The following is a 27,074-nucleotide window of genomic DNA, read 5'->3' on the forward strand; positions in this document are numbered from 1 at the left end:
AGCTGGAAATAACATGTGTTTACTTTGCTGTGTGTCTCTCAGCATCGTCAATATCACTGTTGCTATTCCAGGAATTTTAACTGCTGCAGCAAAGCAAAGTCTGGGATCTCGAGCTTAAATTGTATTCCCCCGCAACCACGGAAGAATAATAGTGGAAATGTAAAAATTGCAGGGGGAGAGGATGAAACCATGCCCTGTAATTGTCTGGAGAAGCCTGTTTCCCATCTGAGCAGCCACTCGTGTCAGGTACCGTGCCCCTGACAGCTTTGCTCCAGCACCGCTGCGTTTGCACAGGCACAGCCACGAGCAGCCAGGGGGAAGCAGGATGGAAAGGTTTCCTCCTTCATTAGGAAAACACTTCTATTGGCATATAACAGCCTGAAATACAAACACACCTCTCCACTCCAGCCTTTCCACCAGAGCTGGAGACAACGATTTTAAAGATGTGCCTTTGCCCGGGATTGGCAGAGGGGAAAAGGGGAAGAAATGTTGGGGGCTCTGAAGAATTACTTACTAGGTGAAATTCCTGAAACCTGCCTCTTGCTGCTCCTCCAGCACCAGCTCTAGCCTGAACATGAACGAATTTCTGTAGCAGGGATATTTTACAGCTCCCCTACTTAAATAGAAACTGCCTTCCTTCCTTCCTTTGCCGACTGCCTCTTTAAAACTGCAGCAAAACACAAGCTGCAAATGAGCTGAGAACAGCCCTTAGCAAAAGCTCTACAGTAAAGCGGATGTAAAGACCATCTCTTTTGCATTAATACTTTTTTCCTTCTTTTTTAAGTTTTTTCTTCTTCCAAGTTCCCTATTCAGTGTTTGAAGAATACTCATTCTTCTCTCTTTAGGATTACATCTATTCATTTTATTTAGCTTTTTAATGTGGAGACATTTTAATCTACCATTACTTTAATGCTGTTCCCGAATAGTTTGGGAACAATGATTTGTATTTCATCTTCAGCTGTGAGGATGAAAAAAAAAGGGGGGGGAGAAAAAAGACTGCACCCTTCTCATCAGTTACACATGTAGTCAAGGCAGGGTGGTTTGTGTTTTGTATCGGGGAACTGCTTGCTCAAAATTAGCAGACAATCCACAGGGAAAATAAGAAATATTTTAGGGGAGCTCATGTGAGAGCACATCTTGCTTCCCCACCCTGTAGAAGAGTGAGTTATTACCACCTACTGGAAAATACTCAGTTAAATTAAACCTCTCTCCTCTGCTTGGTTGGCCAGAGGTGCAAGAGGGGTTTGGTGACTCAAGTCTCTATCTTATTCCATAGCTGCTACTGGTCTCCCTTCTCCACAGATTTCTCATGTTGCCTGTGAAACTTTCATCCCAAGAATTTCCTCTTATTGATCTATAAGCCCCCTCCCATCAAGGAAAAAATACAATAAAATAAATCACTGTGTTGCAAAACAATGCAGGAGTTAAATTGGATGTTTTACCCATATATTGTTGTCATCTCCAGGGTTGAATTATGCTCAGTACAAACAGGGCTGGAACATTTTGTGCTTTGCTTGGGAAAGCCAAACCATAACATGCAGGAGACACTTGTCCACATACAGAATGAGAGATTTACCCCAAGTAAACTCCAGAAGGCTCAGATTTTGAGTTAACAAATATCTTTCCTGAGGGGATAAAGAACATTTCCCTCTTACTGATAAGCAATTAGCAATTTTAGAGGACACTGTCAACAAGCCAATGGCCTTTTGCCTGCAGTTCATCACTATAAATATAGCCCAGCTCAACAGGGATCAAAAATTGTTCATGTCTAATAAGATGATTGGTATCTTCTCTCTGAGATGAGTTTAGCTGGGCTCAGATCCAGCTGCTGTATCAGGAGCTGAAGTGGCAGAGTGCTCCATCACACACTCAGCAGAGATGCCCAGAAGTTCACAGGCTCTGTCCTCTCTCTCTGTCACTGCCCCAGACCTGAAGCAAACCAGCAGAACAGTGCACAGCCCTGCAGCCTCACCCAGCCAGCCCTGGGGCTGCTAAACCTCCCAAGCTCCCCCAGCCCAAGGGGCCAGTGCCCAAAACCAGCCATCCCCAAGCTCCCTCTGGGTTTAAAGAGCTTTGGAGATCTCCGTGGAGAGCAGTGAGAAAATCCCACCTCTGCAGCAAGGAGCACAAAAGTTTACATTTGGGCTCTGCTCCCATACTCTTGCATCACCCAGATTTCTGGGAAGCCCAAAGTGCTCCAAAATGACCCCATGCCTGTCCTTTTCCCAGCTGCCCACCATTAAATAGCTGCAGGGAGCTTGACCAGAAGCCCCACATTTCCAACACATTATGCTGCATCACCACACACTCCTCCCAGTACTAAACCATCATAAAATAATTAGTAGACACAGTGCAATGTCACTGCAAAATAAATAAATGCTGCCTGTGCCTGCTGCATCCCTTGTCTGGCTGGCCCCTGCTGCCAGCAAGGGCTGAGCTGGAAACATCACTCCCACCTGTCCCCACCCGGGCAGCAGCCTGGATCAGCAAGAATCCTGAGCTTGATGGAGTGGGAAATGCTGCCAGTGCAAATGAAGGATTCTGGCATGGGTGAGTGTGCAGGGACCCTGAAGGAATCCAGAGCAGCACTGCCAGCCACACCAGAGGTGCTCTGGTGGCTGCTTTCCCATCGTTTGCCTGATCCTGTCAGCGTCTCTTGCAACTATCATACAAATTTTAAATATATATATATATATGTGATAGTAAAAATTCCAGTCAATATATTCTTTTAATTTGCAGCAGCTTATATTTTTTTAATGCAATTACTGTAATTTCATTAAATGGCATAATTACCATTAATGCAGAGAAAAGTGTCAATAGAAGGTGTAATTATGTTGTATAAAATCACAAGCACAATGTGCAATGATGCATAATTCCTCATGAAAATCATTGTGACTAAAATTAACTTTTAAATATTTTAGAAATACATATAATACAGTAAGAATGATTTGGTTATTACAGACTTCACCTCCACAACCAGCAAAGGGGGAGCAGAGCAGGCAGGGAGTGTTTGCATACAGAAGGAAGGCTCAAAAATTTGGTTTAAATGCACAACAGGAAGGTAAGAAGACAAGTTTTTGTATGCATGAGTGGGAAAAACAAACAGGTTATAATCAGACATAAAAGCTGAGTTGTGAGCAGACATTCCCCCAGGCACATTACAGGACACAACTCCAGTTTTTGGACACCAATAATGCTGTGTGGAAGTGATATCTCAATGGAGAAAAGGGTGGTGAGGAAGGAGTGAAGAGGACCAGGCTAAAACTACAACATTGAGACAGCAAACTGGTAGAAAATTGTCCAAGGCAGGATATGGAGTGTGTCAGGCACACGAGAAGGACCATACTAAACTATGTATACTGTACTATGTGTCTTTCACTTCAAAATAAAGACCTTTTTGTGAGGTATGTTTCAATCAAAACACAACACACTGGGTTCAATACAGAGATAACCATACCAGGATTAAACAGAAAGAGAAGTTTGAAGGTCTTTTTGGTCTTAGAAATCTACAAATCCCCCCAAACCGTGAACTGATGGAGAAGAATACACAAAGTAATTAGAGGTTTCACTTGGAATATGAAAACTGTCAACTCTACAGGCAACATTTTTCACATGGGGGAATATTCCTGATATTCCCAGGCAGATACAACTATGTGTGGCCACTTTTCACACCAGACCAGTGAGGAGAGGTAAACTCTGAAGAACCCATGAAATCCTGTGTGTGACCCTTTCCTCTGACCCAGGATGTTTTCTCTGGTTGTGTAACACCATTTCCACCAAACCCTTTATGCACAGGGCAAACATCACCAAAAGTGAAAATTTACTCTTCATCTCACCTCCCTTTCAACCCTCTTTCCTAAACCTCTAAGCTTGAAAAAAATCTGATTTTACATGTGCTTCAGCAGAGCCCAGTGTCCTCTGTGCCTATACAATTAACTCAGATGAAAAATCATCAGATTAAAAGCACAGAACGCTGATGAAAAATGTGATTACATTTTTATAGCACAAAAAAATTCATCTACTCACATGTTCTTGGACTGTCTCCTCTCACCATTACATCCTAATAAAGAAATTTAGCCTGGGATGATGAATCTTATAAATGAGGAAACAGAGTGAGAGCATTTTTCTCATTCACTTGTGTCCTGCCTGTGCTGTCCTCTGTTTCCTCCCCCTTCACCTGCCCCTCTTTTTCTCTTACACCCCCAAAAGCAGCTGATGTCCTTGTCACACACACGAGCTGTCTCACTAATGGGGAGGGAAGACTGAAAAAGGAAGGTGAAAGATTCCATGTCCTTGGCTATTGCTGTCCTCTGACAACCTCACAAATATTTTATCTGGCTGGCAGTGGGTTTTGTCTGATTGCTGAAGAAAACAAGGCTCTCATGATTACACTGCCTGCTTGTCCTCCTCCTCCTCCTCCTCCCTCACTTCATTCCCCCTTGGAAGAAGGGAAACCCTGTAGAGGGAAACCAAGGGAAATACCAGATCAAAATGGTAATTGCCAGGGGCCTGAGGGACATCATCTGTAAGGTAAAATAATTTTTAAAAACCACATTTTCTATTTTGAGGGCCTAACTAGCATCAAAACTACCAATAAAGGGTTTCATGAACTCAGCTGAAAAATGGGTAGAGAAGCTTTGTGCATCCTCCTCACCTCATCTTTTAAACACCAGCACAAGAGGAGTGGATTTTCCTCACAGACTGGGCAGGGAGGGATGCTGCACCTACTGTGCTGTGTGCGTATTTTCAATACTATGAACACTCATGCTGGAAATAGTGAGAGAGAGAGAGAGATATATAATTAGCATTTCATTTTTAGTGCCAGAGCTGAATTATCTCCATGTGAGAAAAATCAGATAGACTTAAATTTTGGGTTGTAGAAGAAGCCTGTGGTAATTATTCTTAGAGTTGAGTATTTTTATTCCTTTCCCATTACCCACTTCCTTTCAGGAAACCATGAGTATTATGGTATCCAGTAAAGATGCTATCAACCTGTAACTTGTAACCTGCTCATAACTCTTTTTCACTGGGAATAAATTCCTTTTTCTGTAGACCCATTTTCCCACCTTCTTACTTTTCTGCCTCTCCACCCCTTCCAAACTTTTCCTAGGTTTGGAAAACTGAACTTGACAGCTGTAACTTCGCAAGCACTTTGGTGAAAAAGAGCAATCCTTTTAAATATGTGCTTAGATTCCTGCTGTACAGTGATGGCAGGACATGGACACTGGGATTTTACCCTCTCCTTCCAGCCCCAGAATGAACAACCATCTGATCCCCTTGGACACAATCACAGAACACCTTTGCACAGCCACTCTTACTTCAGTGAGGTACCAACCACTCTGCTCTCCAGCCATTAACTAAATATTATATATATATATATATATCTTCTGAATGAACTTCAAGAAACACAAGACAAAAAATTAGAGAGAAGAGACCCTCTTCATCCTACCCACTCATCTGTGTGAGCCATCCCTCTGACCTACAGAGTGAAGACAGCTCCTCTGTCCTTATTCTGAAGCTTCTTTCAATCAGGACTGGTCTACTTTACCCATCTGTGACAAATACACTGAAGTTTTCCTTAAAAAAATCTTTTAAGTATGTTACAATTCACAGACAGTAAACACAGGAGAAAATCTTAGCGATGTGGATGTTGTATTGCTTAATAAACAATAAACTCAAAAACTTTCTTTCTGCATGCTGGACCACCACAAAATGATTTTTGCAACCTTTAATGACATGCCAAACATTTCAAGCATGAAGAAAATGTCACACCGCAGAATAAAGAGCAGGCAAAATCTTTTTGTGCTTGAGTGGATTATGAGAAAACTGCAAATGGGGTGTTTACTACCAAGAGGAAAAAGGAGAGAGATGAAAAGCAGGATAGGCAGGTGGAGAAGTTGGCTTTTGGTTTGCAGAGTAGAGTAGAACTCACTGACCAGCCTTCTCCTAGTTTTTTTTCTTTCAAATAATGTATTATTACATTGTTTGAAAGAAAATGTCAGGAGACATAGTCAGGAGAATAAATTTGCAACAGGCAATGCCAACACAGGCAGAGCAGGAATTGATAACCTGCAGGGAAATGATGCCTCACTGCCATGGAAGATGGAAGGCACAAAACCCATCAACTCACTGAACCACTGAGATCAAAAGCATCACCCTACATCACCCTCTTGGTCACCACCTCCTGCCTTTCCTATCCCCCAGCTGCCATGTTTCAAATTAAAAATAATTCAAAATTCCAGAGTTGCCACACAGTTACAGCCTGTGCATGGCGGCATCACCCACCAGGGACATGGGCATCCCCAGAGCTCGGTGCAGGAGGTGAATATCTCTGCTCCCAGCCAGGAAAGGCTGCTCCTCAAGGTCTCATCCCATCCCCACCAGGCCCAGTGTAGCCCAAGCTGCCCTGCAGCCACAAAACAGCAACAACAGCCAACAAGAAAGGGAGGAAGGCACGGGAACACTGATGGGGAGGAAGGCACAGGAACACTCCAGATCCTGGATCACTCAGCCCCATGCAATAAAAGAAGAAATCCACTTACCACAAATGCTATCAGGCTCTTCACCGTGGACTCCCAGAGAAAGCAGCTCCAAAGGAATTGTATTGTATTCCATATTGCCATGGTGATTTTTTTCACGCGATCAACATTTCTTGATAAGATCTGATAAATATTGAGTGGGAGGAGGGGAGGAGAAGAGGAGTTTAATCAAACACACTAATATTGCTTCAGAAAAAGGGATAATTTAGGCTACAAACGCATGCCAGGGCACATATTACAAATAAAGCCTCTATTTCAGACACATTCGCCAGCTCCTGTCTGCTTTCTGATTACACCCAAACCTTCCAGATTTTCCTCATCACTTACAAAAAAAAGAAAAAAAAAAAGGCACAAACTGATGCCAAAACTAAATAAAACAGTTATACAAACCTACCTTTATCGTCATTCAATTCTTAAAATACATCAATGTCTCAGGGAAAGGGACAGAGAGAATGTAGTCTGCTGCTCTATTCTACATGTTTTGGACTTTTCCATAGAAATAAATAGCGATTTTTAGACTTATTATAAGGCCTTTCAATTTTAAAAAGAATAATGGCCATTGTTCTTAAATCCTATGGATTTTCTACATAAGGAATTTAGCCTTTCTTCACAAAGAAGGGAATAAGGCTCTCATTGAGCTTTAAGTGCTGCGAAGTGTGCAAAATCCACAGCTATCATTTTCCCCACTCTGAAGCACAAAGCAGAACTACTGATGCAAGCCAGATCAGAAAGCAATTTCATGTTAACACAAACAAACCTTTTAATATATACAGAAATACATTGAATTTACATGTGTTCAGCATTTTATGCATAAATAGGTTTTGTTCTTGCAATTGTGCTACAGCAATTCAAATCTTACAGATGCAAAAGCTTAGCCCAGACCCAATTTTCACCTTTTTAGAAAATTTGCGGTTCTCTTCAGTAAAGCGCTTTTCTCGGGGCTTGAATGTTCTAATACTTGCTTTTATCTAGAAAGAAAAAATTAATAAAAATAAGACCATGTAGTATTAAAAGGATTATTTCATTTTCATAGCACCAGCACTGCTCAGGAAGATCAGGAATTTCAGCATCTCTCAATCTTTCCAGACTCTGTGTGACATAGGAGTTGCTTTTAATACATATTTGCATAAAATGAGGATGGTGAGGCACTGGCTCAGGTTGGCCAGAGATGGTGGATGCCTCATCCCTGGAAACATTCAGGTGGACAGGATTCAGACTAATCTGTGTAGGAGAAAGTGCCCCTGCCCATGGCAGGGTGGGCTTTAGGCTCCCTTGGAAACCAAACCATTCTATGATTCCATGCTGAGGAAAATGCAGACAAGTTAAATTGGGTGAGGCTGGACTCACTTGAGCAGGAGCAGAGTGGTGGCACAGCCCACGATGCCCTTAATAAATAGGAGTTAAACTCAGTATAAGACTGGAGGGCATAAAGGATTGAGACTGACTCAGCCACCTAAAAACTAAGCACTGTGTCCATGCCTCATTAATTTTCCTGTCAACACCCTGGGAAGAGAACATCCTGGGTCAGCTTTTTAGGGAAGAACTAGGTATTAAAAGTAATGTATAATAAAGTGAACCTGAAGCCCTTTTTTGGCTGTTGCAATAGAAGTCATGGCTGCAGCAATCAGCACCTCCTTCCTAAGGTGCTTGTAGTTATTTATCCCTCCAGGAATGCCCCTTCTCTGTCCCATTCACCTGGAGGGGCCACAGCTCTGAGAGCCCAAATCTTCTTCACCCACAGCATCAAACATCCCTCCACCACCAGATGCAATGGGGACAGGACTTTTCTGGCTTGGCTCCTGGTTTTAAAAGCATCACCCCCACCCTCGTCCTTGCAGATTTGCACTTTTCTTACACCAGTGATAAGCAAAAATACTTCAACTTACAGGATTAAATAGGACATCCAGCTCCAAGTAAATTACTCCTTTTGAAGCACGTTCCAAGTCTTTATTCTTCAGTGTGTAACAACTTTGTTTACCGTTTCTAATCTATAGTTTGGGGTGGGGAGGGGAGAAAAAGCATCAATATTTTCCTGGCTGTAATCCTCAATATAATTTAAAGACACTGCAAACAAATAAATAAATATTCATAACTCAAGCACAAAAGAATAAAAAAATAAAAACTTCTCCCAAACCCTGATAATATACTCAGAGCCTGAAATACAAAACAACTGTTGGATTAGAGACCTATAAAATTGCAGATTAAATCTCTTACGGTCCAACTTTAATTTTCAGACCTTGTACTTTATAGTAGAGCATTGCACGCAATAACCAGTCTGAAAATTCTGCCCTGGAAGCCAGTGAGTTGATGGGAAGTAATCAGCCTCTGTTATTACAAGTTTAAAATGGGATTTTTCTTCCAAAGTTTAGGAAAAGAGCCACAAACAACAACTTTACCTACCTATTGCACACTCCAGTACATGAAACCACTTCTTAATGCTTAGTTTATTGCAACGTTATCAAATTATTACCCAGCAAACAAATGCAATCCAAAGAAATGAACAGGCTGAAGTGGAGCAAATGCTAATGTAACAAATGTTCAAAATTAACTAATTCATGTAAAAGACTTCTCCCCCCACCCCACCCCTGAATTTCAATACCACTTCTCTGCTCTGATCAACCCGTTGGCCCTATCTAATTAAGTATCTATTAAACAAAAAAAAACAACCAGCCCAAAAACAAAATACCTTCCTTGCCATTTTGTAAACTATTTGGCTCAAAGCAAAAGCATTCTCTCTTCAAAAATGATGGCAGAAATGTATTTATTACACACAGTGGGATATGTATTGATTAAACATTTGGCTTTTTAGGAAGCAGACCAGTTAATTCTAAACAGCAGTAACATAAAAAACTGCAGCTTACCAAAAAGCTATATTGAGGGACTGTAATGATCAAAGATTAAAGATAACGGAGGAAATTTGGGGGCATGAAATTGCAACCATATTTAAAATGGCTATTGCTGCTCTGGCATTTAGAAGAGGCACTCCTATAAACCATGGTAGAAATGAGTAAGGAAAAAAAAAGGTGTAATAGGAATAAAGTGATTTCACAAGACAAGGGAAAGGTCACTTTCTTTCCCAATGCTGCTCCACCCTTTCTATACCAAAACAGCTTGTCAAATGGTAAATGGGATTTCTGCCCAAGGGTTGAAAGGGAAGAGGGATCTCACAAGGACCAACTGTGCATCCTCAGTGGTGTACAGCCAAGAACTCCAGCAATTTCCTATTTTCTCACCCAAAGCTCTACAGTTACAGAGACCTATGTGGAATTCATTTAATACTAATAAATAAAAACAATAACGCTAAACTGATCGCAAAGCACCTCTGCTTTCACCACAAGAGAGCACAGACAGTGCTGGAGCTGGCAGCAAAGGATGCTGCAGGAAAGGGGCAGGTAAAAAAACATTTTGCAGTCCTGCAGCCTCAAAGCAGAAGAGCTGCCAAAGTGATTAAACCCTTTTCTAGGGCCAAATGGACTGGCATCAGAAGGTCCTCAGGCCAACTGCCACATGCAGCATTGTCAACCCATCATAAAGGTTTCTGCTCTCTCACCAGTTTGCTTTTCCCCCCTTCAAAAAAAAGGCAAAACAGAATTGAATTTACTGAATGAAAACAAAATTTTGTTTGGAAAATAGTGATTTTGTTACATTTTACAAATTAAAGGATAAAGGGGTTTTACTGGTGGCAGGAATACTGAGACAGAAGGATTTGGTTTGAGGTCCTTGGTGCAAGCATCAACAGGTTTAGCCTGAGCTTTGATTCATGGATTCTGCTGTGAAAGGATAGAATGTGCTTTATTCTCAGTGTGTCTGCAGAAATGCAGATGTCCAGTATATATCACAATACCCTAATTCTGGACTGTCCATGGCTATTCATTTTGGAGCTGAATTTCCCTGTATTTCAGGTACATCTATTTCTCATCACATTTCAGCCAGTTACACCAGAAGCAAGAGCTAGTGGGAAAGCCTCTTTATATTCTTTGGGATATATTTCTTTCTTACATCTTTCAAGAGCATAACCCACAAGGAAAAGAAATGTGACACAGAGCTAAATTGATAGAAAAAAGGAAAAGAAATGTTTCTGAGTGTTTGAGCCTGATACTGTGGTGCTCTGCACTCAAAAAAAAAATGCTTTGGGAAAAAGACTCTTCATTTTAAGAGCTGGATCAAACATTTTGGGTGTGTTTGCAGGTGTTTTCAAACAGTAAGTTTTAAATCAGCAACAAATAATTTCCACCTCTGTGTTTGTAAATAGGGGTTGCTTGGGAAACTTCTTGAATGGTGTCATTATTATTGCTGCTGCTATTCTTAAATTGAACAGGGCAGGAAGTAATGCAGTGCAAATAAGGTTTTAGAGTCAGATTTATTTGGCATATTTAATTCTAAGTGTTCCAACTGTCTGGAAAAAGGATGTGCAAGTATAACGCAGCCTAGGTCTAAACACTCCTACAGATATTTTAGCTTCAGACTTTCTTCAGAGGGAAAGAAGCACAAGAGAAGAATGGCAGCCTATGAAATGGCCTGTCTCCACTGCATTTTCATTTGGATAAAAAGGAAGAAAAAAAACTGAAAAAAGTCAAGAAAAGACTCCCTTACAGTTTTGGCACTGTGCTAGGGCAATGTGGTTCAACAAAAGGTACAGGGTAACTCTAAGACCCATGACTGCATGGAGATCACACTGGTGGCATGGCTCAACTGTGCCCACAAGAAAACATGCAAAAAGAGCCTTAAATACTCCTCATTTTCATTGCATCCTGTTCTTGGGGCACAGTTCAGATTCTGTTCAGCTTCTCCCCCAACCTGAGAGACAGACAGTTACAATAATTTCATTTTGCATCTATTTCTTTCTGCTGTCTGGGTACTTTCCCCCAGTCTCTGCTATTCCCAAAGTGCTTAAATGCTCTCTCCAGCTGTGGAGAAGAGCAGCCAGGGCTGGGGTCGTAGGATGAACCTCAGTGTCAGAAAGATCAGGTTTCTTCTGTCACCCAAACACCTTTTGCTACCAACCTGATGATGTCACATGGATTTGTCTCAATGAGTAGTTCTGATAACTGTGTCTAAAACTGCTTAACATCTACTTATGGGAAAAGGAAGGAAGGGAAGGTTCAAGTTAAATGTGAAAATATCTGCAGGTAAGCACCTTAAAGAGACAAAATCAATATTATTCCTTTATTGATGATGCTTTATTTCCTCACTGAATACTAATGCCTGCATTCTCTGAAAGCTTCTTAAATAGCTTGCTGGGGCTCAAGCACCAAGCAAGACTGCCCTGGGATTAACACCAGGACAGCAGAGCCTACCACACCTACATGCTGCCTTTTGCAAGGTCACCATCAGAAACACAGTCTGGATTTTCATCCCATGGGAATTTCTGATATTTGGGGCATTTCCCTCCTCTGAATTAACACAGAAAGACAAAACCACAGCCATAATTTCACAGAAAGAATTGTGTATTCTATATCACATCCCTTCTCCATACAGGACCAAGAAAAGGAAATTATCAGCTGGAAGAAAAGCTGAAATTCTTTTTTGCAATAAATATTTCAACCTACAGAGGCACTTGAGGCAAAACGCTCCCTGAAGTTGCCTCTAACTGAAGGAAATGTTGAGGTACATGAGACCACCATCCAGTCAAGGTCCAAAGTGCACCAGGTTCCTCTCAAATGAATGAATATATTTGCTAAACTCTTTGCACAGATGTCCCCAGTAAAACAAATGTGACTAAACACAGTATTGATGTAGCCAGCCAATGCTAAATCTATTAAGCAACAACCTTCTGACCGCTTGGGAATTTTAATGAAATAGCAAAAGCCAAGATTGATATGACACAAAACACGGAGAAGACAGGACCCTTACACAGCAAAGCGTGTTTTTTCATTGCTCTTGTCTTAAAGAAATATGGTTTAGAGGCTTTTTTTTTACATTGATTTTAAGAAAACTTCACTCTGTATCCAGCTTTGATGCAGATTCAATGTCATATATTGATGACCTGACAGAAGAACGCTGGGTTAAACCTCTGTACATCAACACCTGTGACGTGTGGAGAGGGTAATGGCTACTCTCCAAGGGTAATTCATCTAAAGCATTTGGGACCCCTGATATCCCTGCTTGAGCTCATTGCTGATGCACAATGTCATCCCATTTGCCCTGCATAACATAAAGCTGTCTTGTAATAGACACACACCTCCCCTTATCAAAGGACGTATTTCCCCAGGAAAAGATGAAAGCAAGCCACATATTTGATCCACCTGCACATGAATAAAGAGGTTTTTGCTCCTCCCCAGTCTTGCCATATGCACCAAACTAATTTTGTACAAAATGCTTGCTCCTTCACCCCAAAACTCTTTACTCCAAACACTTCACTCTGAACAACCTCCTGTGGGATCCAAAGTGGAATGGAGATTTGGGTTTTTGGCAGAGGACTGCTATCCAAAGACCAAAGAGATATGGAGCTGAGGGACTGAAAGAAAGCAGGCAGGGCTTTCATATGAGGGCTTCAAGCCAGTCAGAGGAGGAGCTGAAAACCCTGGGAGCACAAGGAGCCTAGGTGATAACTGAGACAACATCCCTGTTGGTACTTTTTCAGTGAGCAGCCAGTGGCTGGGGGAAAATCTAATGCCAGAAACAAGACATTGTTTTCTCTGGGAGAGAGGTCGGGGATTTTTGCCCATTCCAAAAATCCTGGTTCACGATCAGGATGAAAGTCAGAACAGACAGCACATTTCACAGCTGCCTCCACTGCGTAAACACAGCAATTTCACTTTTCTCAAACTCTAAAACTTTCTCCTGGAAAGGACTGTGCACTTATGGTCAAGTGCTAAGTAAGTGCAATCGTCAGGTGTCTGCTCTCTGAATCCAGGCCATGCTTTAGACAATCAAGCTTGCCAAAGGCACACTCCTTGTTTTTAGTGTATCGTTGGCTACTGACCTTGCCAGGCACTTGAGAATATTTCATAGACCTCATCCTGTTGGCTGGGAAAAAAGGGTGCAGCTGAGGACTACTCTGACCTGATAATCCAGCAGATAAAAAAACATTCCATTCTGCGCTACAACTCCTCACTCAAAGGCCTTTCTACATGAGGATATTTGATATACTCTGCTTTCAAATTCATTGAAGCACACTATATGCTCCCATGTCTCTAATAACTTGCAGCCTTCTAGGAGATAGGAGTCTCTTGAAGCAGAAGAAAAAAGACAGACCCTCACAAAGACACACGGTTGCCTTTACTAAGATCTAGGACACAAAGGAACACAGAGACAGAAAGGACTTCTTTGATAATTAGTTCAAGTCCCCCAGAACCTACAAAACTTCTAAAACCTATCAAACTTCTTTCTTGAAGTAATAAAGTTTTTGCCCTACTTCTCTGTTGCCCAGGTTCTTCTCCAGTTTCTGGCACAAAAGCTTGCTCTGCTCAGTGCTCATGGGCTTCCCTTTCACTCCCTACACCCCAAAATCCCACCCAAGGCTTGGCCAGGCCATAGTCTTTGGGTCACCTCTGGCAAGAGAAGGATCCTTTCTGCTGGATACTGTGGTAGCACTCATTTGTTTCTTTTCTAGTGTAAATTGTGAATGTGGCTGACCAGAGAAGTGTTTGAGATCAGGTCCCACACATGCTTTAGAGGAGGACAGTAATTCAACAATAAGAACAGGAGAAAATAAGTACAACAGGTTGATCAACATGGAAAAATTACAGCTAAACCACAAACTTCTCTCTCTCTGCCCCCAAACTCAGTTTATTGCTAGCAAAATGTGTATTTATCCAATTCTGCTTTATCACCTCTACCAGAACGTGAATTTTGCAGTTTTATTCATCATTTGCCACCTTAAAATTCTTCTCATGCTGCCCAGCTTTTTATTTTTCTTATTTGGTTCCAGCAATAACCCTGCATCACAGTCAAGGATGAACGGAAAGAATCCATAATTCCACCATCCCTGAATTTTTGTGCTGTAAGGTTATTCCTGTGCTAATGTGATGATGAGGGTGTAGTCGTGTTTCCAAAATGCCAGTGTGGGACTACTGAACACATTTAACCCAAAATTCGGTGTCATATTAATTAAACATTTCATATCCCTCCAACACATACTTTATTCAAGGCAATTTTTCATTAAGAAAAGAATCTAGTCATCCATGAACAATTCCTGAAGTAAACTTACTTCGTGTGCTGACAGCTCACAAGTCAAACTTGTGCATTTTTAACAGGAAAAAAGAATGGCAAAAGCACATCTATTTTCAAAAGACAATTCAGTGCCAGGCAAATATTAGGCCTGATTACATACAGAAATTAAATCTACATGGTTGTGAGGCTTCCTTGAGTCTTTAACTTTTGTTCTCTTTTAGTATATTTATCTAAATGGTTCAAAGGATACATTCAAAGTTACAGTCAAAATGACAACATACACTGAAATTCCTATTTGAAGAAAAAGAGCTTAGAAAATTACAGTTCTCTGTCTGAGCAGACCAAGTTAATAGGTGCAAAATGTTTTTAATCAGAAGCAGAGATGAGTATATTTACACTAGATTTGACTGAAATAGGAGGCAGAGAAGTTTGGATGGGAAGGAAGAAGATCAGTTGGCAAGGGAAAGCATAAACAATTTTTATTTTATTTTTTTTTTTGTCCCAAACCTTGGACAGAGAAAAACCTACACTGAATAGTTTGACCATTACCACACACATGCACTCCCCTCCTCTGCCTTGTTACATGCTTCCTAAGGGATACTTGACAAATGCCTATAAAATCAACAGAAAATCCAAATCTAACATCTTCTCACTGTGAGCCCACACAGCCTGCTGCTGATCATGCAGGCCATTTGGCAAGCACTGGGTCTGCAGGAGAGCAGCTGCTCCAGCCACTCTCTTCCAGTAACATCAGAGATACGAGGACTTGGGGAGAAATTAACAAAGTGATCAAAAATGGAATAAAAGATGTTAAGAGGTTTTTTCCTCCCTGTAAACATCAAATAATCCTCCATGCCCAACCGACTCTAATATTATTCTAAAATAGAAGATATTGACAACTCGAGCTACAAAAATAGATGGGCAATCTAAAATATCCCTGAAAGATCACATAGTCTGAGGGGAGAGCATTGTAAAGCTCAAAACAACATGTGTGCCACTGAGAACTTAGTATTTACTCCTCAGATCCTGTATCTTAGGCTCTTTATACCCCCAAATTGCTGGGGTTCCCCTGTTTCAGACACCAGCATGGACAGCACAGGGTGGATGAAAGCATGTACACCTTTGGGAAGAGATTCAGAAGCCACATTTAACTCACATACACAAGAAATACACGTATTTAGACAAAATCCCAACAAAACTGGAACACATAGACCTATTTCCCTACCACTGTAAAGCATTCTTTCGTTTGGGATCATATCCTCTAAGTCAGTTCAAGAGTTTTCTGGGCAGTTCATTATTTATTTGGAAATACCAAAAGTTTCAGTCCCCCTCTCTGATCTTGACTGGTCCCTTACCTAAACTGTGCTTGTGCTGTGAGGCTTATATGGCCTGCCTTGATCAGATGGGATCTTTGCTTTCCCTCTAGAAATCTTCAATTTCTTCAGTCTCTGCTGGGACAGAGCCCCACAAACCCATCACTGCCTTTCCTGCAGCAGCCAACCTCCAAAACTCAAAGACAAACTCTTGCCTTAACCCTGGAAGATGTGTGGCAGCCTTTCTGCAGAGGTGAATCTGCCTCCACAGGGATGTTTCAAAACAAGACTGCAATTTTGCACTCTGCAGTTTCAATCAGGATCCACCATCTGCCTGTTTGAGAGTGCTATTACCCACAGCATCACACCGAGCATTTCTGAAAGCATCTCACCACAGCCTGTGCTGCTGCGGTTATATATGGAAAGCAGAAATGTCATCATAGAACACCCTGACTTAAAAGGGACTCACAAGGATCCTGGAGTCCACCTCCTGCACAGGACAACCCTGAGAATGACACCAGCATTGTTTGTACCACAAATCATCACCTCACAGTCCTGCACAGGGCTCAACTGCACAAATATCTGTCACAGCATCCCCTCAGCACAGGGAACTCCTGCAGAGCATCACTGCCTCCCAACTCACAGCAAACCCCATGCTTACAGCTAAACCTGTTTACACAACTTGGCTAATATGACACAAGAGTCCCATGATGTTTCAAGCCTCAGCTACTAATTGATTTAATAAGTCACAGCCTAGAAAGTTCTTCCTACACATTACAGTAAAAACTACCAGAACCTTCTGTGACACTGCACATACACATGGAGCTGTTTACGTCCTCTTGATCTGGTTTGCTCACTAATACCACCAGTCTTGTTTCAAAATTAAATCAGTCTTACCAAACACAAAGCTGCTTTTCCCCCATTCCTCTATTAAAGTCTTTTAATGATCCTTTCATGTTCCACTCTCTTTAGCTTGGCCTTTTTTTGGCTGTTTCTGAAAAAGCTTCAACTCTCCTTAATCTCCAGAGCAACCACTTTCCCCTGAGCTCGCTTTGTTTCCAGTTTTGATTTTGCACTCCCATGGTAGCGCTCACTCCTCACCTATTTGTTTACAGAACAAAAGCCACCAGTCTTTTAAAGCACTATGGAGTGGAAAACACCCCTTTTAGGTAATTTCATTCACTTGTGCCAATAACAACAGCTATCTCCAGTCAATCCTACTGCAATGTGCAATTACTCTCTTGGAGGAAAAAGAAGCAAGACAGAACAAGGACATGTTTAAAATGTTACCCTCAGAAGATGATGTGGAAACACACAGAACGACTCAATTATGTTCTCAGACCTACGTGGCACCGATGAAGTGCAGACATTTTTGAAATTTGCTTTCCAATCAACCAAATTTGTACTAAGATGGGTGGACAATGCTCATTACACTAAAGAGAACTATAAACACTGCCAACTAAGGCATGCATAGATCACAAAACCTATTTAAATCTGTTGGGTTTTGTGCTAAGGGAGGAAAAAAAAAAACTTGTTCCCAGCCAACCAGGATACATGTGGTAAAGGTAACTTACAGACAGCAAAGGGATGGCAACTTTTCCAAGGAAATCAGGGGGTTTGTCTCCATCTTCATCAAACACTGTCACCTCCAGAACATCGTGAATATCTTTAATAGGGCTGGAACAAAAAAGTGCAGACACATAAAAAATAATATTCAATACACATGCACACAGTCTCCTCCACAAAGATCTGAGATTACGTTTTTACTAATTAAGTTTGTATTACCTTGGGGTATATAACTAGCATTTAATTAAATTCCCCCCCAAAATGAATCAAATGATGGGCATTCCCCAAGCTTTCCCCTCATGGTTCGGTTGCATAACTAGGTCCAGACAGTGACTTTTTGGTATTTTTTGTATTGGTGATGCTATCAATGTAAAACTCAGCTCTCCAACAGAGAATGCTGGTGCTGGAAAAGGTCAAGGGCTGAATTCAAACCCAAGTTTCATTGCATTAAAACTGCACAGTGACACACGCAGGTAAGTGTATTGCAGACAACCTGGATATAATGGGGATAGCTTTGTAGTGGTACTGAAAGGTCCAGTTAAAATGGACTCATCCACCCAAAACAATCCACACTGCTCCAAAGTAAATCCAAATCATCAATAGCTATTAAGGGGCTTAATTCTTTTTATCTTTAAATGGACAAAAATCTAAGGAGAGATGCAAGTGCCTGACTGGCTCTGCAGATTTGGTGCTTGGATCAGCCAGGCAACATTAGTAAGAAAGTTAGAGAAAGTCCACAGCTGACGTTTCTGAGACCCACAGGAAGTACAGACACAAACTTTCTTTTTAAATAAAATAAATTTGGATTGTTATTGGATTTATTTTGCTGGCTGAACATCCAACAAGACTCATCTGCTGGCACAGTCTCAGAAAAAACAGTGATGAGTGGAAGGTTCTTGAGAACAAAGTATGAGAAAGGACTCCAAGAGACAAGCATTCAGCTGCACCCCTGAATTAAACAAAAATACAGAAAAGTATTTCTATTAAAGAAATCAGATAGTTTTTCTTGTGTTCTCATCCAGCCTAGTATTTATGAATGCTGCTTTAGCAAGAAGTTCATAATTTTCAAACTGGTCTTCCAGTGGACAGATGCAAATGTCACAAATGCTTCATTGCCAGCCTTTGCACAGACTGCTGCAGTCTTGGGAGACAGCAGCATTCAGCCACTTATTCACAAAAATCTTTATCTCACTCACTTATTCACAAAAACCTTTGTCAGCATACAGCAAGATTAAAAAATTGGGCTGCCTAAAAGCAATACCTAAATTATAACTTTTATTATTAATAAAGTGACAAATAAAAGAATACCTTGATTTCCATAAAAATTTAAGCATCTAATTTGGAGCGTTTGACTAGTTTAAATTCAGAATATAGACCAACATGAGCTCTCATTCTCTGCTTTCTTCAAACTAAACAAGGATTCTACCAAGATTCAATGAAACATATTTTATTTTAAGTTATAGAAAATGTAGGCGTGAGTATCTGGTCTCAACTTTCTGTTACATTATCTCTTGGATCAAACTATGACTCCATTATGTCTAGTCATGATTCTTCCTATAAATATCACAGTAATTTTTCTTTTAATGACTTCTATTAATAAACTCCACGCAAGAACTAGTAAAAGGCAAAAGGCTTTAATTAAGTTATATTTGAGATTTCTCCAACATCCTCTCTGACTATGAAAAAAAATGACATATCTTAAACTTGACCTTTGCATTTTCCCAAAGTCAATAGCTTTCCTAGTTAAGCTGCTAAGTGGAGTTGCTGCATGGTTTCCAAAGCAATCCACTTACAATGTGAAAACTTTGTTCCACTCTGGGTTGAGGTTCTTGTAAACGGTGTGTGTTTGAAGCATGTCGTTTCCCAGCTCCAAGACACAGAAAGGATCACTTTTGCCTAGGAAAAGGAAAGGAAAACAAAGTAGATCAGTTATGGTATTTAGTATGCAGGCTCTTTCTTTGCAGTAGGGCTGAGGAAGTGCTTGGTTTAATAAAATCAGATCCATTAAAGCAACTGCAAAGTGCCCCATTCTGTTGGAATGACTCGCCAAAAAAAATAATAACTCTGATCATCCCCATTCTGGAAACTCCAACACTTACCTTACAGCTCAGTCTGGGGGTTTCACTCTAATACCTGAAATCTGAGACCTTCAGTGAATCATCCCTCAGTCCTTACAGCAAGAAAGATCTGCTCATGGTGACAATGACTCAGCCACCCTTAGGCGAGCAGCACCACTGCTCTGAGCCAGGGAAGGAGCAGTGCTGCAGTTACACTCCCTGTTTTATCCTCTGCCTAGAGCCTGTGGTCTTCTTCAGTTGATTACAGGATTAAGTATCCACATCATGAGAAAAGAAGCACAAGACTGACTGAAATCAGAAGCATTTCTTCAATTAGTTCCATGTGAGCAAGTCCTTGAAGCTATGAAGGCTCTACATCGTGCCACAGTTTAAACAAAACCCAATATCAACTGGAGAATCCATGCATGATCCAAGTATCGTACTTACAGCAAACAAACAGAGCAAACCCCCCACAACAAAAAAAAAAGGGAAAAAAAATTCCTCCTCTCTAAAGAAGGATGTCAACATGGAATCTATTAGGTGAACACATGTTCACTAATGCATTTTTTGATCACTCACATTAAATGAATTTGTAGTTTTACCAACTCATTGCAGCTCAGCAGTTTCCTTTGTGAGCAGAGTGGCCCCTTATCAGCACGTCTGGCTCAGTATCTGATTTAATCTCATCTCCAATGCTCATGTACAGCTCAGCCACAGACACTCCAGCCTAACTTCTATATAGGCAACTAAATATGTCAAAAATGCAGGGATTTAGATATCAGACAAACAAGCTATTTAAGCAAAAGCTGTTGTTTTCTTAATCCTTATTTTCTGCATTATTATTAATGCAGAGCTTTTAAGGGTCTTACTCTCAGAAGTTTCTAAACTAAACAGGAATCTTTTCAGTATGTAAACAGTGGGTATTAACTAGTCAATATTGGTAAAGTTTAAAGACCATGTGTATTACTGGAATCTATTTGTCTTCTCCTTTTCAGCTTACATGCCCATTCCCTGATAGTGTGGAAAATGCATGTAGCCTTTCAGAGAAACTGCTTGAAATGCAAACTGGTATATGCCAAAAACAATCCCACTGTATAATTTGGTATTCTGAATGCTATTTTTTGGTCAGTGAGCAAATGCAGTGTTTGAGAAGAACTCTCATGCGCACACAGAAAACATCCAACAAAGCAGAAAAAGTCATTTCCACATCAACAGAACTATTATCTAGGAATATAAAAGTATGGAAGGCTCAAACTGGGCTAGCTGTGGGTGAAGAGCTTCTACATATATGATACAGCTGTCTGGAAACCAGCCCAAAAATTTATGTCCACGAGTAAATATGGATTTCCAGAACACTGTTCGAAACCAAAGCAGAGAGTGTGTGTTTTCTGATCACTATTATTACAGCAGGCTAAAAACTTGCAATTAAAATCTATGATGATAACATACAGAAATCCTAATCACACCAAAATCCAATCTTTACTGTGGGTATAAGGTGGCATTATACCCATCATACCCACTGGGCTGCAGGACTTGGGGGATTTAAGACTCAAGGCTGCTATGGGAAGGGACAGGGAGGGGACACTACCTGCTCACACTGCTCCTCTATTAACCCTTGGAAATCTTTGTACCTCTGATTCCCTCCGTGATTTTCCCTTTATTAGATTTTTAGCTGGGACTTTGAATTTACTTTTATCAATAACAATAAATCTGAGCAGTCTCCTTGGCAATGCAGGAAATATGGCACTGCTCTAGGAGGGCTCTATTATGGAAGCCCATAATTGCTCCACTAATCATTTATGAATGGCTCAGAACAGATAATTAATCTTTATGTCTCTCATTTCATGATCAGAAATTATGCTATTTTTACCTAAAATGGCTGCATCCTTTTGCAATTTGGTGGGTCTATTACAGCATAATACTAGGATATTTTCAGCACTGCCATTGAAAAACAATTTGTCATTTGCTTCATGAATCAGGCTCAAAGCCTGGGTTATTTTGAATATAATGACAGACTGAGTAACCTTTTACTTAAGCAGAATTTCATTCTGTGCTATGCACAAGGAATGTGTATCACATACTCTGTATGAAAAGTCTTTGAATTGCAGAATCAAGAACCTGCGTGACTCTTCCAATGTTCATTATCCACCCACATGCTCCTGTTTGAGTACTGAGGGAGAGGGGGCCAAATCCATCACTGATGCAACTGCTTCAGCATCAGCAAAGTTTTCCAGAGGGTAAATAACCTTCTGAGCTCAGCTCTTTCCACAAACTCTGTCTATATTAAAACTCCACGTATTTCTAGATGGAACTTTTGGCACATGGCAAATCTGGGGCTGCTCTGCTGTGCTACACTTATCAAATTAAATTAGTCAGCAAGGTGCAGTTACACTCCTAATTCCATATGGACCTATATATTATGTCAATTTAGATATGGATTTCTTTACAAGTTACTTTTCATTATTGACAGGTTTTGGTTTGTTTGGTTTTTTTTTCAAATTAAGTTCCTCAGTTCCTTGAAGTACTGCTCTCTGCAGTAAACATTTTTTTCCAATTCAGGGTTAGCAGTGAACTGAATATAGCCCTAAAATAGTACCATGATTGATAGTGGGCTTTCTCCTTTGCTCCTTTTTTCAGGAGCAGCATTCTCTTATGTAACAATGCCTTCACAAAAACAAGAGAATGGGGCAAAAATGTTTTCCCCGTACCATCTTTCCTGCCTTTATCAACAAGTTATCTTTAAAAAATGACTGTGTCAGCAAATACACAACACACAATGCTGTGCCTGTGAATTATGAGCTGCTGTGAGATAGAGAGGGGAATTAAAAGGTCTCCAGAATCCTGGAGAAGATGATAATAAAAATAATAATATCCAGGCAGTCGCTACAGAGAAGTATCAACCTCCTAGACTTTCCCCGGAGGTACAATATAAAGTCGTGGTTTTAAAAGGTGTTAGTGTCCACTGCTGTCAGGACCAAGCACAACCTGAGGAACAGCTCAGTGGAAAATCCATATTTTTCATGGAGTAAGAGCACCAAAAAGGTCATCCCAAAGTGAAGCCTCAAATGAGCTCTAAGAGAAAGCATCACACTCACATCCCTGTTGCTGACAAGCTTTCTCTGTCAGGTGACAGCCTGCAGCATCACCCAAACCCACACAGCCAGCACCACATCAGACACCCCAACATCTTTCAGTCTTGCTCCAAACTCACAAGACACCTGATGGAAGATGGAGAGGCTTTGCTTTGCAGGTGCTCTGCAAGCACCACCGCTGTGTATCAACTCTTATTTTACATATTCCTGATGGGAAAAACACTTAGCATGATGTGCTGTTGTAAAGTTATCTGTCAGATTGCTCAGGCCTGATGGGAAATTAAGATCTCCATGCACTGGACCTTCCCACATACTTTTGGCAGTCAAAGCCATTTGGTATCACAGTTCCCTGAGGCAGGTTTCAGCGCTGGAGAGATGATGGCATGATTCACTTTTCCTTGATCAACTGATCATTTGCAATATATTACAGCATCATATGCTGCAAAACAGAAATAAAATACCTGAAAAATCTGCTGCCATCAGGTCCACTGCTTTTAAAACTTTGACTTGTAAGAAGCCGATGTCCTTCATGTCCCGAAAGGAATTCTTTATACACTGCAAGGAGAAAAGCATAAAGATGTATTTTGCTTGTAATTCAGCAAGAAACAGACACTATGGACCACTAAATAGTTTATCACAGAATCAGTTAGGTTAGAAGAAACCTCTAAGATCATCAAGTTCAACAACTAACCCTGCACTGCCATGTACACCACTAAACCATGTCCCTAAAATCTACATCTACTCATCTTTTAAATACCTCCATCACTGATGACTCAACCACTTCTCTGGGCAGCCTGTTCCAGTGCTGAAAACCCTTTTGGTAAAGAAATATTCCCAAATATCCAATCTAAACCTCCCCAAATTGAGATATACTTATTCCATCCTGACCAGCTTTGAGGACATGGAAGCCATCACAAAGCTTTATCTCCCAACATTTAAAGTCTAGAAAATAACCTTCGCATAGGAGGGAATAAAGCTAAGTATATTATTATCTCTTCATGATATTCAGTGTCTCATTTGCCATGATAATCTCCTAATACAATTCAAGTTTGCAAAGAACAGCATTAGTTTAAAACTCAACAAATACAAACAGCCAAATTGCTTGGGTCTATCTGCCCTGCCAACCTCCTCTTCATTTGACATGCAACTACTCCATTTCACAGTTTTCTTTGGTAGGGGACAGGTCATTATGACCAGAGAAATTTATTTTTTTCTGCAATTTTGACTATTTCAAAATCAAAAAATAAAAGAAAAAAAAAAACAAAAAAGAAAGGAAAAAAAAAAAAAAAAGAAAGGAAAAAAAAAAAAAAAAGAAAGAAAAACTCACATAACGCTGAGAAATCTGCTGCCGTTCATTGGGGTCTCCCAAGGGACAGACACACAGATCAGAGATAGACACTCCTGTACATGGGGCAACAGAAATCAGCATCAGCAGGGACCCTGGGTGTTTCTCCAGAGGCAGCTCCAAGCAGTTGCTCTGCTTTTCTGGCAGGGCAGTAATGTCAACGTGGCACCTGGAACAACATTGCCAAGGGTTAATAAGGAAAAAAGAGGTGATAAAAAAAAATAAAGCAACCAAAACTTTCTGCTTCTTCAGTGCAAAAAATAAAAACATCCCAAAATTAAACTAGGGAAACCAATTAGGCAGATTCTATTGCACTTACTGTCAGATTTTGCTTTTTGGTCTGTCTGCTGGTAAGGGGAAGTAAAAGGTTTGGGCTGCAAGTACAGGAGGAAAACTTAACTCTGGCCTGCCTCACTTCCCCTCTAAAACCCCCCAGCGTTTTGTGATGGATTTGAAACACAATTCAATTTCACCTGGGGGAAAAGAAAAGGGGCAAATGCAAAATTTAAAACATTAGCTTAAAATAGATTAGTTTCTTTAAAGTCACATACTCCATTTTATGCTACATTATACTGTATGCCCCAATCTCTTTTACAAGCTTTACTAGAACTACACTTTCAGTGTACTGTTATATTTCCCAAAGGGAAGGATTGTCTTAAAAGTCCCCCGACCCACTCCTTGCACATAATATGTATCATTAACCTGATACTTCCCCCAAAAATAAAAATGAAGAGGATAAAAGAGAAACATTCATAAAGAGACAACAATAAAATATGAGTATGGGCTAAAGCAGAGAGATCACCAGGCAGCCAGTTACACACGAAGGGAGTGGTTAAATGCAACAAAAAGTGCAATCACTTGGCTCAGCTCAATGCTTTCTATTTAGAAGTCCAGTAAATGGAGTGGAACTTTCTTGAACCTCCGTGGGGCTTGGCTTGTAAGAACAGGCTGAGCAAAAGTTACAGATGAAAAAAGGGTAAAAACCAAAACAAAACAAAAGAAACAAACAAAAAAAAAAAGAAAAAAAAAAGAAAAAAAAAAAGAAAAAAAAGAAGGAAGGAAAAGGTTTGCTGCCACACTGCAAGAGGAGGAACATTCCTCAAAGGGATGGGCAGTGGCTGATGGAGAGCGAGAGGTTTTGCTTCACTTAATGCCTGCCGACAAGTTTTTATTTAAACTAAACTTGTTAAGGTGTTGTCTTAATAGGCTAAAATTCCACAGGGTTCCCCCAGGTGTGTTTCTTCTGGGTAAATGGTGCATGTAGTGTTCCTGATTGATCCCATTCCAGTAGTAGAGCTGGAGCAGTTTATGCCCATCTGCTATAAATTGCATGCTTTCCGCTTCTTAACAGCCTATTTTCTGTGAATGCTAAAGGGGGTGAAAAAAAAGAGGAAAAAAAAATCTCAAAACATTTCAGCCTGAGAACCCAAGAAACCATGTTATGAAGTAAAAGCCACTGCTCTGATGAGTTTCTAAGCTGTCCAGTAGCTCTGTGTATTAAAACAGAACTCCTTAAGCTTCCTCTGACCACAATCAATGGGAATGACTTTGCCTTAAGTGTGCTCTTTTCTCTCCACTGCTCTGGAGGTACAACAGGTTTCAAGTTTACTCTTATTAACTGCTTTCAAGTGCTTTGAAAGAGAAGGAAAATAAACCAGGCAGAGTACCAAGACGGCTCGGCGTGTAGGCTGCCTCTCAACACCATTTCCAAGTGTGAGAGGTTGCATTTAAAGCTCACTGCTACACCTAGACTCTTCAGAAAAATATGACAGGAAAACTTACAGCAGGAAGGAAAACAAAACAACCACAAAGAGAGAGAAAAAGACCTTATTTCTTTCTGAGAAAAAGCCCTTATCACTTCCACACTGGAGGTCAACATCACCTTGGCTGCACTGACACCACTGTGTCTCAGGCTGCAGCAATTCCAGTGATACTTTGGGTATCAGCACAAAAAGGGAGATGTATCCTTATCTTGGAGTTTAGTTTTTTGTTTTGGTTTGGTTTTGGTTGTTTTTTTTTCTAGATGCAGAAACTAAAGGAAGGAGAGGGGAAATCTCAAGGTCACCCAGCTGCTCTGTGGTTCAGCTGGCAGGAGGGACCATGTCTCCCACATCAGCATTTCATACACCACCCACTCAATGCAGTCCACAAAAAGCTGGGAAAAGCTGCAGTTGATTTTTTATGTTTAAAACTTTCCATGGACTAAGACAGAAAACACGACTTGTTCAGACAAGAGCATCTCCCACCAATAGATAACCTCAACCTCCATCAGATGTCAAAGGCAAAGTTAAATATAATTCTATTCTGTTTTGGCAAATTGGAATTGCTTCTCTTCTTAAAAGAATTTGATTTGCATAAGGTTAAAGAAAAGATGGAGTACAAGGGTGTGGAGGTCAGAGTGATTCACATGTGGAGGGGAAAACAGCAGGAGGTGGAGTGTAAATATTTCTTCCTCAAATCATGTCTGATTTCTGTGCAAACTAACTTTCCTTCAAACATCTGTGTTCACTCAAGGTATGCCTATATTTTCTTGTGAGAAAAAAAAAATCTTGTGAGAAAAGAAAATCCACGTTTGCACTGGCAAAAGGTTTAAGAAAAAAAGACACTCTGTTTCATTTAGGTTATAAAATCAGACTGCAGAGAATGCAGCCTGGTAAAACAATTAGACATTCAATTTACTATATAAATTCAGCAATTTCCACACTAACACTTCTACACTATTAAAACGAGTCTAATGATTTCCAAACTACTTCTCTCATTCTTGCGAAACAGAAACTCTTCCTTTCCTTCTTTCTCAGCCTTTTATCTGCAAGATCTTACTACACATAATTATTTCACAGGAAAGTGGTAAGAGGCTTGTGATGGGCACAGAATCAAACTAATGGAGGTAATCCACTTTTGTTTAAAAGTTGCCTGCTCTGAATGCAAAGGGCAAAACTCTCAGAATTTGTAATTTAGGTGATAAAAATGATCTCCTGAGTTAAATTCTCAACAGTAATCCTGTTTTAGGATAGAACAGCTCTGCTTGTTGTCATCTTTTGCTATGT

General features: G+C 40.5%; 1 protein-coding gene across 4 annotated transcripts in view; it reads right to left on the reverse strand.

Annotated features, from left to right (window-relative positions):
• MCTP2 (multiple C2 and transmembrane domain containing 2) overlaps positions 1–27,074 on the reverse strand; it is a 125,372-nt gene that overhangs the window by 39,626 nt on the left and 58,672 nt on the right. For all 4 annotated transcript variants that reach the window (XM_071441274.1, XM_071441271.1, XM_071441275.1 and 1 more), the window contains 7 exons: positions 24,010–24,196; positions 23,144–23,237; positions 19,327–19,429; positions 17,542–17,644; positions 8,426–8,527; positions 7,433–7,507; positions 6,543–6,662 (listed from right to left, as the gene is read on the reverse strand). In XM_071441274.1, coding sequence (XP_071297375.1) covers positions 6,543–6,662; positions 7,433–7,507; positions 8,426–8,527; positions 17,542–17,644; positions 19,327–19,429; positions 23,144–23,237; positions 24,010–24,196 — 784 coding nt within the window. The remainder of the gene's footprint in view (positions 1–6,542; positions 6,663–7,432; positions 7,508–8,425; positions 8,528–17,541; positions 17,645–19,326; positions 19,430–23,143; positions 23,238–24,009; positions 24,197–27,074) is intronic.

Source organism: Agelaius tricolor, unplaced genomic scaffold (assembly GCF_023055355.1).
Source record: "Agelaius tricolor isolate 1412-34295 unplaced genomic scaffold, bAgeTri1.0.p SCAF_16, whole genome shotgun sequence".
Taxonomy (NCBI): domain Eukaryota; kingdom Metazoa; phylum Chordata; class Aves; order Passeriformes; family Icteridae; genus Agelaius; species Agelaius tricolor.